General features: G+C 43.3%; 1 protein-coding gene across 3 annotated transcripts in view; it reads left to right on the top strand.

Moving 5' to 3' along the window:
- The window catches only part of loxhd1b (lipoxygenase homology domains 1b), a 37,014-nt gene that overhangs the window by 1,151 nt on the left and 21,115 nt on the right, over nucleotides 1-14,748 (top strand). The window contains exons 3-18 of one of the 3 annotated variants that reach the window (XM_035378801.1): nucleotides 233-604; nucleotides 1,054-2,274; nucleotides 3,935-4,049; nucleotides 4,546-4,557; nucleotides 6,537-6,617; nucleotides 6,849-7,033; nucleotides 7,862-7,960; nucleotides 8,153-8,301; nucleotides 9,774-9,897; nucleotides 10,378-10,628; nucleotides 11,292-11,427; nucleotides 12,372-12,532; nucleotides 12,645-12,731; nucleotides 12,963-13,098; nucleotides 13,503-13,657; nucleotides 14,497-14,657. In XM_035378801.1, coding sequence (XP_035234692.1) covers nucleotides 1,329-2,274; nucleotides 3,935-4,049; nucleotides 4,546-4,557; nucleotides 6,537-6,617; nucleotides 6,849-7,033; nucleotides 7,862-7,960; nucleotides 8,153-8,301; nucleotides 9,774-9,897; nucleotides 10,378-10,628; nucleotides 11,292-11,427; nucleotides 12,372-12,532; nucleotides 12,645-12,731; nucleotides 12,963-13,098; nucleotides 13,503-13,657; nucleotides 14,497-14,657 — 2,798 coding nt within the window. In that variant the 5' untranslated portion in view covers nucleotides 233-604; nucleotides 1,054-1,328. Of the gene's footprint in view, nucleotides 1-232; nucleotides 2,275-3,934; nucleotides 4,050-4,545; nucleotides 4,558-6,536; nucleotides 6,618-6,848; nucleotides 7,034-7,861; nucleotides 7,961-8,152; nucleotides 8,302-9,773; nucleotides 9,898-10,377; nucleotides 10,629-11,291; nucleotides 11,428-12,371; nucleotides 12,533-12,644; nucleotides 12,732-12,962; nucleotides 13,099-13,502; nucleotides 13,658-14,496; nucleotides 14,658-14,748 lie in introns of all 3 variants that reach the window. The other 2 variants (XM_035378802.1, XM_035378803.1) reach the window with 2 other exon arrangements.

Genomic DNA, 14,748 nt, shown 5'->3' on the forward strand with positions numbered 1-14,748 from the left:
TGAAAAAAACTGGCAGCAATGTTGCTAGTGAAAACCAATTTAATGAAGGGGGAATAACACTAATAATCCTGTTTTTTATGGGATGGCTGCTAAACAGTTATTGCCATAGTTACAAACTGTAATTTACTGTAAAATTACAATTATTTTTTTTACTGTGCGCAGCTATGAATAGAAGACGGTGTCTTTGGTTCAAAATTTTAATGTACTTTCCCCACTATGCTGCGTTCCACAGACTCGTTGAAAGCTGTCCAGGGCTTCAACATCAAAGCAAAGAGAGACTGAACAGACTGAAGGATACCTCCGGGACAGCCTGGGCATGGATGAACTGCACAATAAAAGCTGCAAAATCAATAAGGCTCTAAAAAGGCTTGATCCAATAGCCTAATGGGAGAGCTTTGGATACAAATGTTTATGAGCCATTACAGTTTTCCTAATGTGGCCAGAAAACAGCTGTCATTAAAACAGCTGCTGTTTTTGGACACCTGGACGGACATCAGAAAAAGGAACGACCATGAGTCCATGCTGGGAAAGAAACATGTCCTCACTGATCCGAAGTCTTCTACCAAATGCCAATGCTGCAGATAGTCCGCCATCTTCCTCACAGGTAAGCGTACTTACTGAGATTCCTAAGCAACAAATCCCTCATGTTCCTCAGCTAAAATGGAAGGCAAATTGTGATTTATATCATAAAAAGTGTTAAATATTTCAGTTTTCTAAGTTTTGCAATGACATCAAAATAGCCTTAATGACCTTAATGACATTTCATCACAAATAAATATGGTGCCTATGTACTGAGATTTTCATCAGTCTTTTTTTGATGAAACACTGATGTGTGTAGCAGAGAGAGACAATGGTGTTACCACATTTCCCTTAGTTCAATATTACAGCGGTTTATGTATGCATTGTGGGTTATCTTGTCAAGTCTAAGCCTTTTGCCATCACCTCTGCTAGTGTCAAAGTGCATGTCAGACAGCCCTTGTCTGTAAGGTGATCCTAATGTTTTAAATAATGTAGAGCTCCACAGACTTTAAGGTAAAGTTTTACCCTGTCCAGTGTCACGTTTCACCTGGCTTTCTCTTCTGGTCACGTGACTCTGGACGCTGTGGTAATTATTCATGAGCTTGCAGTGTGACTTCCGTCAGCTGAGGGAGGGGAGCCTCAGGTGGAGGTGTCTGCTCGTCGTGCCAGGGCGGTACCCAAGGTTCCTTGCGCGCCAGTTGACTCCTCGCCGGGTGCCAGGTTGCCGTGGCGTCACAGGTCAGATTAATTGTGTTTCATCCGGAATTGAGTAAATCGGTTAAAGTTACAGGGCGCTGAATGAATAAAAGATGCCCACGAAGAAGAAAAAAACAACCGCAAGGACAGAGGAAACCGAAGAGGCGGATGATGATGTTGATGAGTCTCAGTCGAAACCCAAGCGAAAGAGCAAATCAGTTGCCAAAGAGAAGAAGAGCAGGACCAGAGAAGAAGACTCAGAACCAGAGACCCCAGAATACGATGAGACAGAAAGCAGGAGAACGGAGGATGCCACACCGAAGCTAAAGGAGAAAAAGAAGAAGAAGAAGAAGAAATCTGAAGAAGAAGAGGAGGGAGAAGACTCAGAGCCAGAGACCCCAGAATACGATGAGACAGAAAGCAGGAGAACGGAGAATGCCACACCGAAGCTAAAGGAGAAGAAGAAGAAGAAGAAAAAAAAATCTGAAGAAGAAGAGGAAGGAGAAGATTCAGAGGCAGAGACCCAGGAACCCCCCAAAAAAAGAAAAGGGGATGCGAATGGGAAGCTAAAGGGGAAGAAAAAGAACTCAGAAGAGGAGGAAGGAGAGTATGGCGAGGGGACCAGCGATGACACGGAGAGCCAGGATCAGCGCGACAGAAATGACGCAAAGACCAGGCCCAAGAAAACTGGAACTGAGGATGACGAGGAAGTGAACAAGGTCTCCAAAAAGGACAAGAAGAAAAAGCCGTCCACCGAGAAGGACCCGGAGGACACCATGGGGGCCAAGGACAAGAAGAGCAAGGAGGGCGGCAAGAAGTCCAAGAAGGAGTCCGACAAGGATGATGAAGAGGAGGAGGTCCAGGAGGAAGAGGGCAACAAGAAGAAAAAGGCCAAGAAGGGCAAGAAGGGCTCCGGGGACAGCGACGAGGACAACAAGAAGGGAAAGGGCAAGAAGTCCAAAGTGAAGCAGGTGGACTATGTGGAGATCTACGAGAACGAGCTGCGGAATTATACGGAAACGGCCGAGGGGTACGAGGACGAGTACCACAAGAAGAAAGGTACGATCGACCGCGCCGTCTCTCTGTGATCCAGTCCCCCTCCCCCCCGGGGCCAGACCGTGCTCCCCACAGCTGTCTTTGTGTGATCCAGTCCCCCCCCCCCCCCCCCCCCCCCCAGTGTCAGCATAGGCTGGGCGAGCCTAGCGTTCCCCATGAGTAGCACATTGTTTCGGCTGTGCTGGTTTCACACTGAGATAGCCTCTGCCTTATGGCACACTGTTTTTTTTAAAGGAGCATTTTGAACAGCTAGTCGGTTAAAGGAACGCAGCTTGCATTTATATCACACATGATTATTTATTTAGTAGGACAGCAGAATTGTGTTTGCTTGTTGTCATGCCAGCTTTTTTATATTGAGCTGATGGAAATGGAGATTCTTGATGATATAGTCGCATATCGGTACTCTTGCTACATAATGTTGTTAACATTACAGAAACTCTGCTTTGAATGATAAGTAACATATCATAACTCCAAAGGTGACAGTAATTTCAGTTAGATAATAAGGTATGAGACTTATATGTCTGGCAATTGACTGTTGCAGTTTATAAATGGCATGATGAAAGATGAAAGTTATAAACTATAACAGTGTAACAATTGATATATTATAAAATGATAAAATATGCATAACCCACTTGTACAAAGTAATGTTTTTCTTAAGTAGGTAGTACAAAAGTGATGTCTGATAAACAATGCTGTCAATGCTATGGCAACATTCCCTTAAACTATGCTTTCTTTCCAGTGGTATTTTCCCCACAGATATTTGCATATTCTTTGATGCTTTTATATGAAAACAAACTGAGCAGTTTCAAGCCAAAAGAAGTGATTCCCCTTTCTATCATTTAATGCACTGTCAGTGAAATGTGTGTGTTTAAAAAAAAAAAGTCTATAATAATTTTATAAGTTCCCAAAATGGCTACAGGAAACTTTTTTTTTTCTTTTCTTTAAGATATTTCCCTTCTGTCATGATTCCAGAAACTTTTTTTTCCCCTTAAAAATCTCTACATACAGCTCATACCAGCAGCAGTTATGCCAGCTCAGTTTCAGCGATGGAAGACTGTAAATCGTTTGGTCTGCCGTGTGCTTCTGTTCTAATGCTTTTATTCCATTCGAAGACGCCCAAGTCCCAACTTTAAAAGGCCAGTGGTAAACATTAATCACTGAGTCTACATTGCGCAGTGTTTCCCAGCAATAGCAGTGCAAGGGTGGGCCCTCATGGAAAAGGTCTGCTCTCACTCTTCTTTCTCTTTCCTTCTCCCTCCATCTCTCTCTCTCTCTCTCTCCCGCTTTCTGTCTGTACTCTATGCTTCAAGGTGCTTTGTTGGCATAAATATGAACATGTTGCCAAAGCAGTTTGCAATTAAATGATCTTAGGTACTGTCCACAGGGGAATAATGCAATGGTGAACCGTTGCTAAATGGGATTGTATGTACTGCGCGTAAGGTGTGTAGTGGTCGTGGCATCCGAGGGCGTCAACATCACAGTTCTTGGGTCCCGTGCACACCACGCAGTCCCCCCATTGGCTACAGCGTGCCCTTCCACTGCTTGTTCATGCCAGCCTGTGCCCATCTCTAAATGCCAATCTCTCTCTCTCTCTCTCTCTCTCTCTCTCTGTCTCTCATTGTCTCTCGCTCTCGTTCTCTCGGGCACCCTCATACACCCGCAGTGTATGAGGTGGTCACCATCACTGGAGACGTCCGCGGGGCGGGCACAGACGCCAATGTGTTTGTCACTTTATTTGGAGACTATGGCATCACTCCCAAGGTGCACCTGGCCAGCAAGTGAGTCCCTTTATAGGTTACATTCGCACACCTATATGAACCATCTCAAGCTAATCTATTTGACGGATAATATAAATATGCTAATGTAGGCAAATGAATCGGCCAATCCCCTGGTGTAACTGATTAAAGACATGAGGGAGGGTGTGGTTAATTAAATGGCAGTTTAATTGGATAAGGTTATCATTCAAAGAACAAACAGGAAATCAGAAACTGTAATTAAAATATATACACCTGTACTCCATTTCATTAAGCACAATATTATTACATAGCCAATGTCTATAGCCTCTATAAATCATCAAAATGAGCAGGCATGTGTCAGATTCAGATTAACTATTACCACTGTGACCACTATGCCATTGAATGATTTAATATAATTTTTCCACCAATTCCTTGTTTTGACTGAAATTACTTGAATATGCATTTGAAATCTTGTTTAGGGAAATGTAATTTATGGCTTATTTAACATGTTGCTCTGCATTTCTCTCCAATCCTACAGCACTGAAAAGAGGTACTCGGTTTCCACTTGTTATACAGTATGAAACAATGGTGAAATGAGAAAACAGGTCAATGCTAACCCCACCCTGCGTTTTGAATGGTGCTGTCTATAGCATACATGCTATTCTAGAACATTTTACCATGGCGATATTCCCTGCTCTTCCTAGCCAGCTGCCTTGAGTATTTGCTACGCAGTTAAATGTCCAGTGTTAATTGAACAGATAACATTTGGTCCCACTCTGGAATGTGGGACCAAATATTATCAGGTAAGAGTTCAATTAACACTGTTCGAGATGAATTAACACGGGACATTTTACTGTGTAGCAAGCTACCTACAAACTGCATGTAATTTCCATGAATTTCTGCATGTAGCTAGCTAGGACTTTGTACTGTGGAGGAAAAAAACCTTGCAAATTCAATACAGCTGTCTAGCTAACTTGATGGGATATCTGATTTATGTTAATATCTATGCTAGCTTCAACTAAACAGCAAATATTAGGTTTTGACAAATGTTCTGTTAGGAAAATTATAACATTACGTACAGGGGCCATGGCAGGACCAAGGATTAGATTTGCATGAAATGCACAGTGATAGAAAGAGCTGATATGACAGCTCTATATGTTTATCATGACTCAAGACTATTTTTAGCTGCACTGTATACGCAATGTTAAACTTGTGTACATCATGTGACATGAACGTGATTTAACAGCATGTAGCTCAAAAGCAGCCCAGTTTATCTGGAAGTAGAGGACAACAAATCGAAACTGCACCAAAGACAATAGCTATGAAGCAGTAGGACAAGCTGTTGTTGAATTTTAAGGCTGGAAAAGAACATAATAAAGCAACCCTTGAAAAAACTGAAATAAAAGTCCTGAAAATAGTCAGTCAGGTTGCATGACATGTAATTTACACTAATCACATCACAGATTTCTATTCACTTTTAATGGTAATTAAATAAGATCAAAAACATTTTCATTAAAGAATCAATCATACCAGGCACTGGTCCACCAAGTATGTAAAGGAAAGCAAGGTAACCACCCAGTCTGCTTAGTGAGCTCACATGAATATCATGGTGAAATTCCAGAACAAGCATGTACATACAGTACAGCAACATGATGAGTGCAACTTGTGGCCTGGGGTTGTATGGAAATGCATGACATAGTAGCTCTTCCTTTGGAAAAAAATAAATAAATAAAATAAATATACCATTGTGACAATATCATGCTGCTTCCAAAAAGGTTTCATCTTTATTTGTGAATCAAACTTAATTTAAACAAGTCTGCTATGCATGGCATTCCATACCGGTTCCATTCCCATTTATATGCCTTGGACAAGAATGGAATGGTATGTGTAGTCTCTGGTGTATGGAGTTCAAATGATGTGGGCTGTGATTCTTAAAAGATATTTAGGTGAAGTACAGTACATCATCTTCAGGACATGTTGCCAGATATATTTATTTATTCATATGAAGTACATCCTTTGTCTATGAATTTACCAATCACACGTCATAAAATGGTCCCGGTAAGTTTTGGTTGTGTGTTTTGCGTGGTCTGGTGCAATCACTCAGAACGGTGATTGACAATAATGCAACATTTTGGAATTTAAATGGAATTTGAGGCACACTTGTGTCTAAATTGCATTATTTCCAAAGTTTGCTTGTGGGCTAATCACACTTTGGATGAACATGTTTCGCGTCTGTGTATGTTTAAAATGTCAGTGAGAATAGCCAGCTTACCCATCTTTGTTGAGGCTGCATATCTAATTCAAAGCCTGTACAGGGTTTCCTTATAAGAAGTTACAGAAGGGTGATGCCACTCCCATCTGGTAAATGGAGCTAAGGTTACAGAATCGCTAACGATGAAGCTGGTTTAGTATTCCACTGTGGATTAAGACCCCTTGCATTTTCTGTGTGACCTATATATTTTTTTTTTTGGGTGAAAAAAAAAAACCGCCTCTGCTTTACACACTTTTAATTACGCTTTTCCATTGCAGAAACCGAACGGCATTTGAGAAAAACAAAACCGACGTTTTCAGGGTCAAAACAAATAACGTGGGACCGATACAAAAGATAAGGTATGCCGCCCAGATTCATGTTTGACTTCTAAAGTGAAAATATCTTTAGATTCCAAATGATTTCCAACTAAGAACGTCACGTTCCATTTTCTTCATTTTCTGGTAAAATATTAGTTTACTGAAATCGCTAGGCATGCGTCTATATATAGCCAGTGATTGGTGGCACTATGCCCACACGGTAACATTCTTTTTAATCAAAGCTGGTGTTTTTAATGCTGGTTCTCGCACCAGGATCGAACACGACAACACAGGCCTGAGTTCCGGCTGGTTCCTGGATCGGGTGATGGTGACCGACATGACCCGGCCCCACCTGCGCTTCTACTTCGCCTGCAACAACTGGCTGAGCCGGGAGGAGGGGGACGGCCTCTTTGTGCGCGACCTGTTGGGCACCCTCGATCCCATGGACATGCCCAAATGTAGGTGGATGGATTAACAACCCCTTGACGTTCGATACCTGCACTTGAAATCAAGATGTATGTCAAGTGCCTCAGCTGGCTGAGCCACTCCTGGGCCCTGCTTTGAACATTATGTGCACAGTTGCGGATGATGGGTCCTCACTCCAAAAGGCTCGTTTCAAAAGGAAAAGTGCAGTTGTAAATGTTACCTCTGGCACAGCAAGGTCAGTTCCTTCTGTTCAGTAAGAGAAATGGTTCTTAAAGGACAAAGTCAGTCTCTAAAACGAGTGCTGTCTTTCTAATGAACACAGCTGTTTTTTTGTCTTTCTTCCAAACAGTGAGGAGTTACAAGGTGTTTTGATGGAAATTGAATCAATGTGTACAGTGATTAGATTTCTGCCCAGTTGTCTCCATTAAGCATGTGTGCATTCATGCATTTAGATTGATGTTCCTTGAAGACAACAAGCAAATGGCTACAGAGGGTGATAGCCAAAGGCATCATTAGACAGCACATCGTCTCTGTAATTCCAAACCCTCCTGTTTAATGGAGCGATCTAATGTAACATAGATTGGGGCACAAATAGCATGAAATTTTAACATGGAAATCCATTCCTCTATGGCCTGCTGTGTGTGCATTCAGTTATTTTGTATTAGTTAGCCATAGTATGAGAGCTCAATGTTTTTTTTTATTTTTTATAATATGATTAATGCATGGACAGAAAATAAGAAACATTTGCTGAAGCACATCCGTATCTGACTGAAATCTCAACTGCAAGAAGTTTGTACGTTGCAAATTTGGAACAAACAGAGGAGAACTGTGTTACCCAAAATGTGTTTTTCAATCCGTAGACAACAAGTACATTGTGAGCGTATTCACGCCAGACGTGAAGGGGAGTGGTACAGACGCCGACGTCTTCATTAATATTTTTGGGGAGAACGGTGATACAGGTGAGCATTGTACTGTGCAGCGCACTAGAGTTTTGGAAAATTTCTACACAAAACATTTATATCTGTCCATGAACAAAATGCTTGAAGTTCAAAAATACATCGATGTGTCTATATTCAATCTTGTCACACAAATGTATAAGCGCACCAGCATTCTGCTGACATACATTTCTCTCTTAACAATGCATGTCGAAGGGGAGAGAAGGCTTGACAACGATAAAGACAACTTTGAGCGCGGGACAGAGGACAAGTTCACCATGGAGGCCCCGAACCTGGGGAAGATCAGGAAGATCACCATCGGCCACAACAACAAGGGCTCTTCCGCCGGTTGGTTCCTGGAGAAGGTACTGACAGGGCCGCCGACACAGGGGGAACGCCGGGTCAGTTGTCCCGGGCCCTGGGTCAAGGGGGGGGGGGGGGGGGCAAAAGGGCCCTCTAACCTTTAAATGATCTGCTGGAATAATCTTGTGAAATCTAAATCCATGAACAACTTCAAAGCATTAAAGTTGGGAATGATGGCATGTCTCAGTTCGTCGCTGTATTTCATCTTTTGCGCACGGGGTGGGTGGGCGGGGGTGTGGGGGGGGGGTGGGGGCCTTTTGAGATCGTTTTGTCCCGGGCACAAGCAAGATACACGACAGACCTCGGTATAGAGTCACCTGGCTGAACACCGAGGGCCTTTCAGCACACGCAAATCCAATAACGTGACCAATGATTGGTCATGGCATTTGCTTTGCACCACTCATTGGTTGTCTTATTAGTCAGGCGCAGGTGGTATTGAAGGTAGCTTGGCAGGTAAGGGTTTGGGTTGTATTGGAAAAAGTACCATTTGATCAAAGCTAAGGACAGCTGTCGGCTCTTGGTCATGAAAAAAAATGTTTTTGTTTTCAAATTGGTCTTTTGGTTGTCAAACAATAGATTTTACTCTGGGCAGGTTAGAATACATTTACACACCTACACTGTGCAGAAGTCTATATTGATTTGGAAGTTTAACTGAGAATATTCTCATAACTAAAACAGGAACCAAATCTTGGCAATGTAATATAAAGAATGAGAGTGAGATTGGTTGGGAGTAAACTTGTGTAATATGTACATTCTGTAATCAAGTCTTAGGCTGACAAGGCACTTTCGAGAACATGTAAATGCAGGTAATGTTATTTGATAGTGAGACTATGTGAAACGTGAGACTTGGAAGGTTTGAGTCTGACTGTTATGCAAGCTAAATGCCCACAACTCCTCTGACTGACACACATACACACACACACATGCACACACACATACACACACACACACCCTATTAGGAAGTGGCCCCACCCTTTGACTGCATCATAAATACAATAATGAGATGAGGTCATCTGCCCATAAAAGTCATTCTATCCCACCTGTAATGAAACACCGGGCTTCATTACCAGATTGGTTTTCCTTAGGCTAATCAATATACGGAGCATGTAATGGTTGCTCCTTGAATTATACCAGCACTCCAAGAGGTCGTTTTTTTAATGATCCAATTGAACTAATCCTAATGACGTCATTGCACCCATATTTAGTTTCATGAGAGCAGCCATTCTTATTAACTATATTGCTCAAATAGAGTGCAGATTTGATTATTCTGTCTTTTGAAGTATCATGGAGAATGAAGTATACAGGTACCTTTAGATTATATGCAAACACTTTTACAGGTACCTTTAGATTGTGTGCAAACACTTTTTGAATGGCCCCTCAGAAGAGCTATCCGATCTTCATAAATTCTACATGGCACCTTCATGAACTGAAGCATAGGATTGGTTGCTATTGCTTATGCTGTCTGTTTCTGCAGGTGCTGATCGATGACATGGGGCACAAGGCCCTGTACGAGTTCCCCGTGAACCGCTGGTTCGCCGTAGACGAGGACGATGGGAAGATCCAGAGAGATATACTGGTGGGGGGCAGCCAGCCCACCGGTGAGACCTAGGAGAAGTACCGCTAGCCCAAAAACTCTTGGGAATGACAGCCGCATTGTATTTTCCATGGGAAAGTAACATACAGTCTTCAAAAGAGCAAGGTCTAGAAAACTACCGCCATTTTTTACACACCGTTTTCCTATAAAATGTGATGCCTAACTGATTGATTTACCAGACCTCTCTTTTATGTTGTGTAGCTACTGCGTGACTGTGCATTTCTAGTATGTTACCGGTGACTTTAACATCCTGAGATATAAGACACGGAGGCGGATGAATGACGGCTCAGTTTTACACTGCCAGATTCAGTTTTAATTACATTATAGCAGGTCATAATCTGGCCCGCCGCTGCATTATTCACGGGCTGACTAATCTATGCTGGCCCGCGCGGCGAACTCCCGCTGCCAAGGACCGCGAGAATCTGACCGCTGTGCCGCGCGCGTGTAACCGAACACCCCCCCCCCCCCCACCCCGCCCCCGCAGGCATCGTGTACAACGTCCACGTGGTGACGGGAAACCTGCGGGGCGCCGGGACCAACTCCAAGGTCCACATGATCATGCACGGCTCCAAGGGCCTGAAGAACAGCGGGAAGGTCTTCCTGGAGGGCGGCAAGTTCGAGCGGGCGCTCACCGACATCTTCAAGGTGGAGATCGCCGCGCTGCTCAGCCCGCTGAGCCGCGTCACCATCGGTCACGACAACGGCGGCGTCAGCGCCGGCTGGTACTGCGAGAAGGTGAGGCCGTGGGGCGGCAGTGTAGCGTAGCTGCCAAGGAGTTGGTCTTGTAACCTGAAGAAGGTCGCGGGTTCAATTCCTCCGGGTAGGACACTGCCGTTGTGTCCTTGAGCGAGGTTGCTTAACCTGCATTGCTCCAGTGTGTATTCGGCTGTATGATTAGATACAATGTAAGTCGCTCTGGATAAGAGCGTCTGCCTGTAAACTAACTAAACTTCAGGAAGGACGTGTTCAAAACCACTCCTTTCAATGAAAAAACTAAAGGTAGTGTGTCACTGGGGTGCGTACGTACCAAAATGCTATATTCAGTGCAGAAAGAACAAAAGTAATTGTACACTGCTTCATGCAAGAGGGAAACAAAATGCAGGGTAATGAAAAGTCTAATGACCGTTTTAAAGTCAATGAGGTAGAGGTGTGAGGTCAAATGCTGAGTCTACTATGTGGCGGTGTTAGGTCAGTGCTAAGTCAGTGTTAGTACAGTGTTGAAGCAGTGCTAAGGAAGTATCCAAAGGTGTTGCTTTGACTATGTTCAGACTTGGGCAAAGCTGTGTTAGGGTATCTTTGAGATCTGGTGTTAAGTTGTGTTGGGGCAGCTTTGAGGCAGTCCAGGAGCAGTGTTGGGACAATGGGAAGACAACGTTTGCTTTACCTTTTCTGTTTCAGGTGGTGGTCTATTGCCCGTTCACGGGGATCGAGCAGACCTTCCTGTGCAGCAGGTGGCTGGATGAGAACGAGGGGGACGGACTGATCGAGAGGGAGCTCTACGAGATGGTCTCCCTGCGTCAGAAGAGACAGAAGAGTGGGTGGTCTCTCCTTGGGTGGTTTCTCCCATATATGTACCCATCGTCGTATGAAAATCGATACCTCAACAAATATTCTTGAATCCAAATGTCTTGCTCCTTATTTGCTTCATTGATATAAAGAGGGCCCCTTGTGCTCAATGAGTCATGCCCTGCTGCAGGCTGGTATGGCCAAAATGCAATAGCTTTAGACTGTTTTTTGAAAAATTTCTTACCAATGTAATTTCAATAAAGGCACTTGGGCTTCCTCCTACAAGATTACCTTGATCTTCATTGACGTAAGCCCAATTGTATACCTATTGGCTAGTGTTTTCTCCTGTGACTAGTTTCCAGGCAACTGCAATCTGACTCAATCTGACTGACAGTCTCTTCTATGTCCCAGTTGATCACAGATTTGCAGTCACTTGCTCCTGAGTTACTGGGTTTAACACCATAACAAAACAGGAAGACCAAAAGCCCAACATGTTCTGCAAATATTTGTTTAATTCTCAATGTTATAGATTCCACTATTACCCAAAAGGTATTTGACAGACTTCTTTCTTTTAAAACCATTTTTGGTATTTGAGTGTTTCTGGGAATCTTCTGACAGAATTCAGTCTATACCATAATTGAGTTTTAGGAGGTATTCTGCCAAATAGTGTCTCTGCCGAACAGAGCTGTCTTTTAGACTTTTGGGGGCCCTTGAAAAAATTTTTTTGGAGACCCCTCCAAAACATCGGCACCTTTTGATTTTTCTGCTTGGAAACCAATGTCAGATGAAGGCAAGAAGGCGGGGCCCTGGGTGAGAAGGTGGGGCCCTGGGCGCAGTGCCTGATCTGCCTAGTGCTGCCCAATGAAGGGGAGATCTTAGCACCAGTGTTCATGCAGGTTCACATCTTAGCGGACAGGGATTGGACAGAGGTCTGTTCTGGAGCTCCGGCCCTTTTTTCCCTGTCCAATCCAGAGCACCCGTGGTCCCTTTGGATCTGGACGTCTGATGTGAAGGGGGCGGGGACTGACGCGCCCATCAGCCTGCAGATTTACGGGGAGAAGGGGAAGTCAGACGAACTGAGGCTGAACAACAACTCTGACAACTTTGAACAGGGGCAGTTGGACAAGTTCATGGTAGGTCCGTCACCTTCCCGAGGAACTATTGTCATTCACCATATCATGTGATCCTGTAGCTGATCGTCTTTAAAAAAAAAAAAATCTATTTTTTTGTAATGTACCCATGCAGATCGAACTGCCAGATTTGGGAAAGGCTCGGAAAGTCCGTGTTTGGCATGAAAAGAGACACCCCTTTGCAGGTTGGCATTTAGACAAGGTGAGGATGACAAAGAAAATATGAAGTTAGGGTTTTATTCTCTTCACTATATTCAAATCTAATAATAGACATGTTGTTCTTCATCTGGCCTGTAACACTATTAGTTATTTCAACATACTTATCTAGAAATGTATAAATATTTAAATATTATACACATTTACATGCATACACAAGTGTTAGAAGCTGAGAAAGAAAGATAACTGCCATGTCACCTGCCATGTCTTGATGAAGCTCACTTTGATGAAGACGTTGACAAAGGACAAGTACACGTTCCCATGTGGCCGCTGGTTGGACGTCAACGAGGACGACAACGAGATCATCAGGGAACTTCCCGCTACGGGGGAACATATTCCTACACCTCTGACACGTATGAACGCTAGCCTTCAGCTGTTCTGTCTTTCTGCATGTTGTTTTCATGCTAAAAACTTGGCAAGCAGTTCCGGCCATTATGAGTGCTCTGAGGCAATGCAGCTTATATGGTGCATATTGCAGTACAAAAAACTGATTTAATGGATATAGAGCCAAAGAAACTGAAAAATCCACAGAGCCTTAAATGTGATCTATTTATATTGTTGCATGACCTTTTTGCTAACTGAAAGAAAACACCAATTTAATATAAACTGGCAGAAGGCTTTAATCTTTCCAGCGTGAGACATTTCCTTGGCTTTTAGACTTCGATTGTATTCTCAAGCCTAATTAAAACTTGGGTTTTCGCTGAAGAATGGCATGCGCATCCCGAATGGGAATTTTCTTGCTTCCCGAAATTCCCAGTGATAAAGTACCGCATCACGGTGTACACTGGAAACCACAGCGGGAGCGGCACGGACGCCACTGTCTTCCTGTGCCTGATCGGCGACAAGGGAGACACCGGGGACCGGGTGCTGATGAACTGCAAGAACAACGTCAACAAGTTCGAGAAGGGGAACGTGAGTCCCCATCCTCCCATTGCAAAAGCCATGGACATTATGACATTATATTGCATTACAGACATTTAGCAGACGCTTTTGTCCAGAGCGACGTACACAAAATTCTACATAGCATTTACATTGCATCCATTTATACAGCTGGATATACACTGAGGCAATGTAGGTTAAGTACCTTGCTCAAGGGTACAACGGCAGTGTCCTATCCACGAATCGAACCTGAACCTTTAGGTTACAAGTCCATTTCCTTACCCATTACAGTACACTGCCACATCTGAAATTTGAAAAGAACTACATCTCTGGCACTCTATCATCAATTTTTCTAAACATTAATATAACAGACGTGCCTGAGTAGTGATGTCAGTTATGCAGAGTTTTTAAACAAAAATGTTTACTGGCTTAAAACATTTTCTTGAACTAATAAACATCGTTACAAAGACTCCCTAGGTTGTTGGTTTTTTCTTCATTAGAAATATTCCATTCCCTTACAAAAATTGCAATACTTACTCTATGTAATTTGGCTGTCAACCTATCAAAAATAATATACTGTAGCTCAGAATATGATAACCAAACTGATTTAAATTAGCAGCTTGCTGCATTCAGTACAAGATTGATTTCTTTGAATAGAACAAGTCTGCCAGCAAAATACATTATGATGTATTAGGCATCATTATGGTTTATCATACACTCCAGTAGTGTTGTTTCTTGTCCAGTTTAGTCACGAAGATATGCTGCCCCAGCAACACTGCATTTAATGCAGTACTTTGCAATCGTTTAAGATTGTCTGTCAGCCAATTAAATTTAATTTCAACGTATATGCACCGGCCGCATTTATTTTGCAGATGGACGAGTTCATGATCGAGGCGGTTTCCCTGGGGAGGATTCGGAGAGTTCGGATCGGCCATGACGGCCAAGGCGGGGGCTCTGGCTGGTACCTGGACAAGGTGGTGGTGAGGGAGGAGGGGAAGACAGAGAACGAGGCCATAGAGTTCCCCTGTGACAGGCAAGCTGGTCACACCTGTTTTTCTTTCCACCATTTTCAGGAGTTTTTCTCCTAGTTTTCCAGTTTCCTGGTCAGTCATTTCCCTCTCAAA

Source organism: Anguilla anguilla, chromosome 10 (genome assembly GCF_013347855.1).
Source record: "Anguilla anguilla isolate fAngAng1 chromosome 10, fAngAng1.pri, whole genome shotgun sequence".
NCBI classification, from domain to species: Eukaryota; Metazoa; Chordata; class Actinopteri; order Anguilliformes; family Anguillidae; genus Anguilla; species Anguilla anguilla.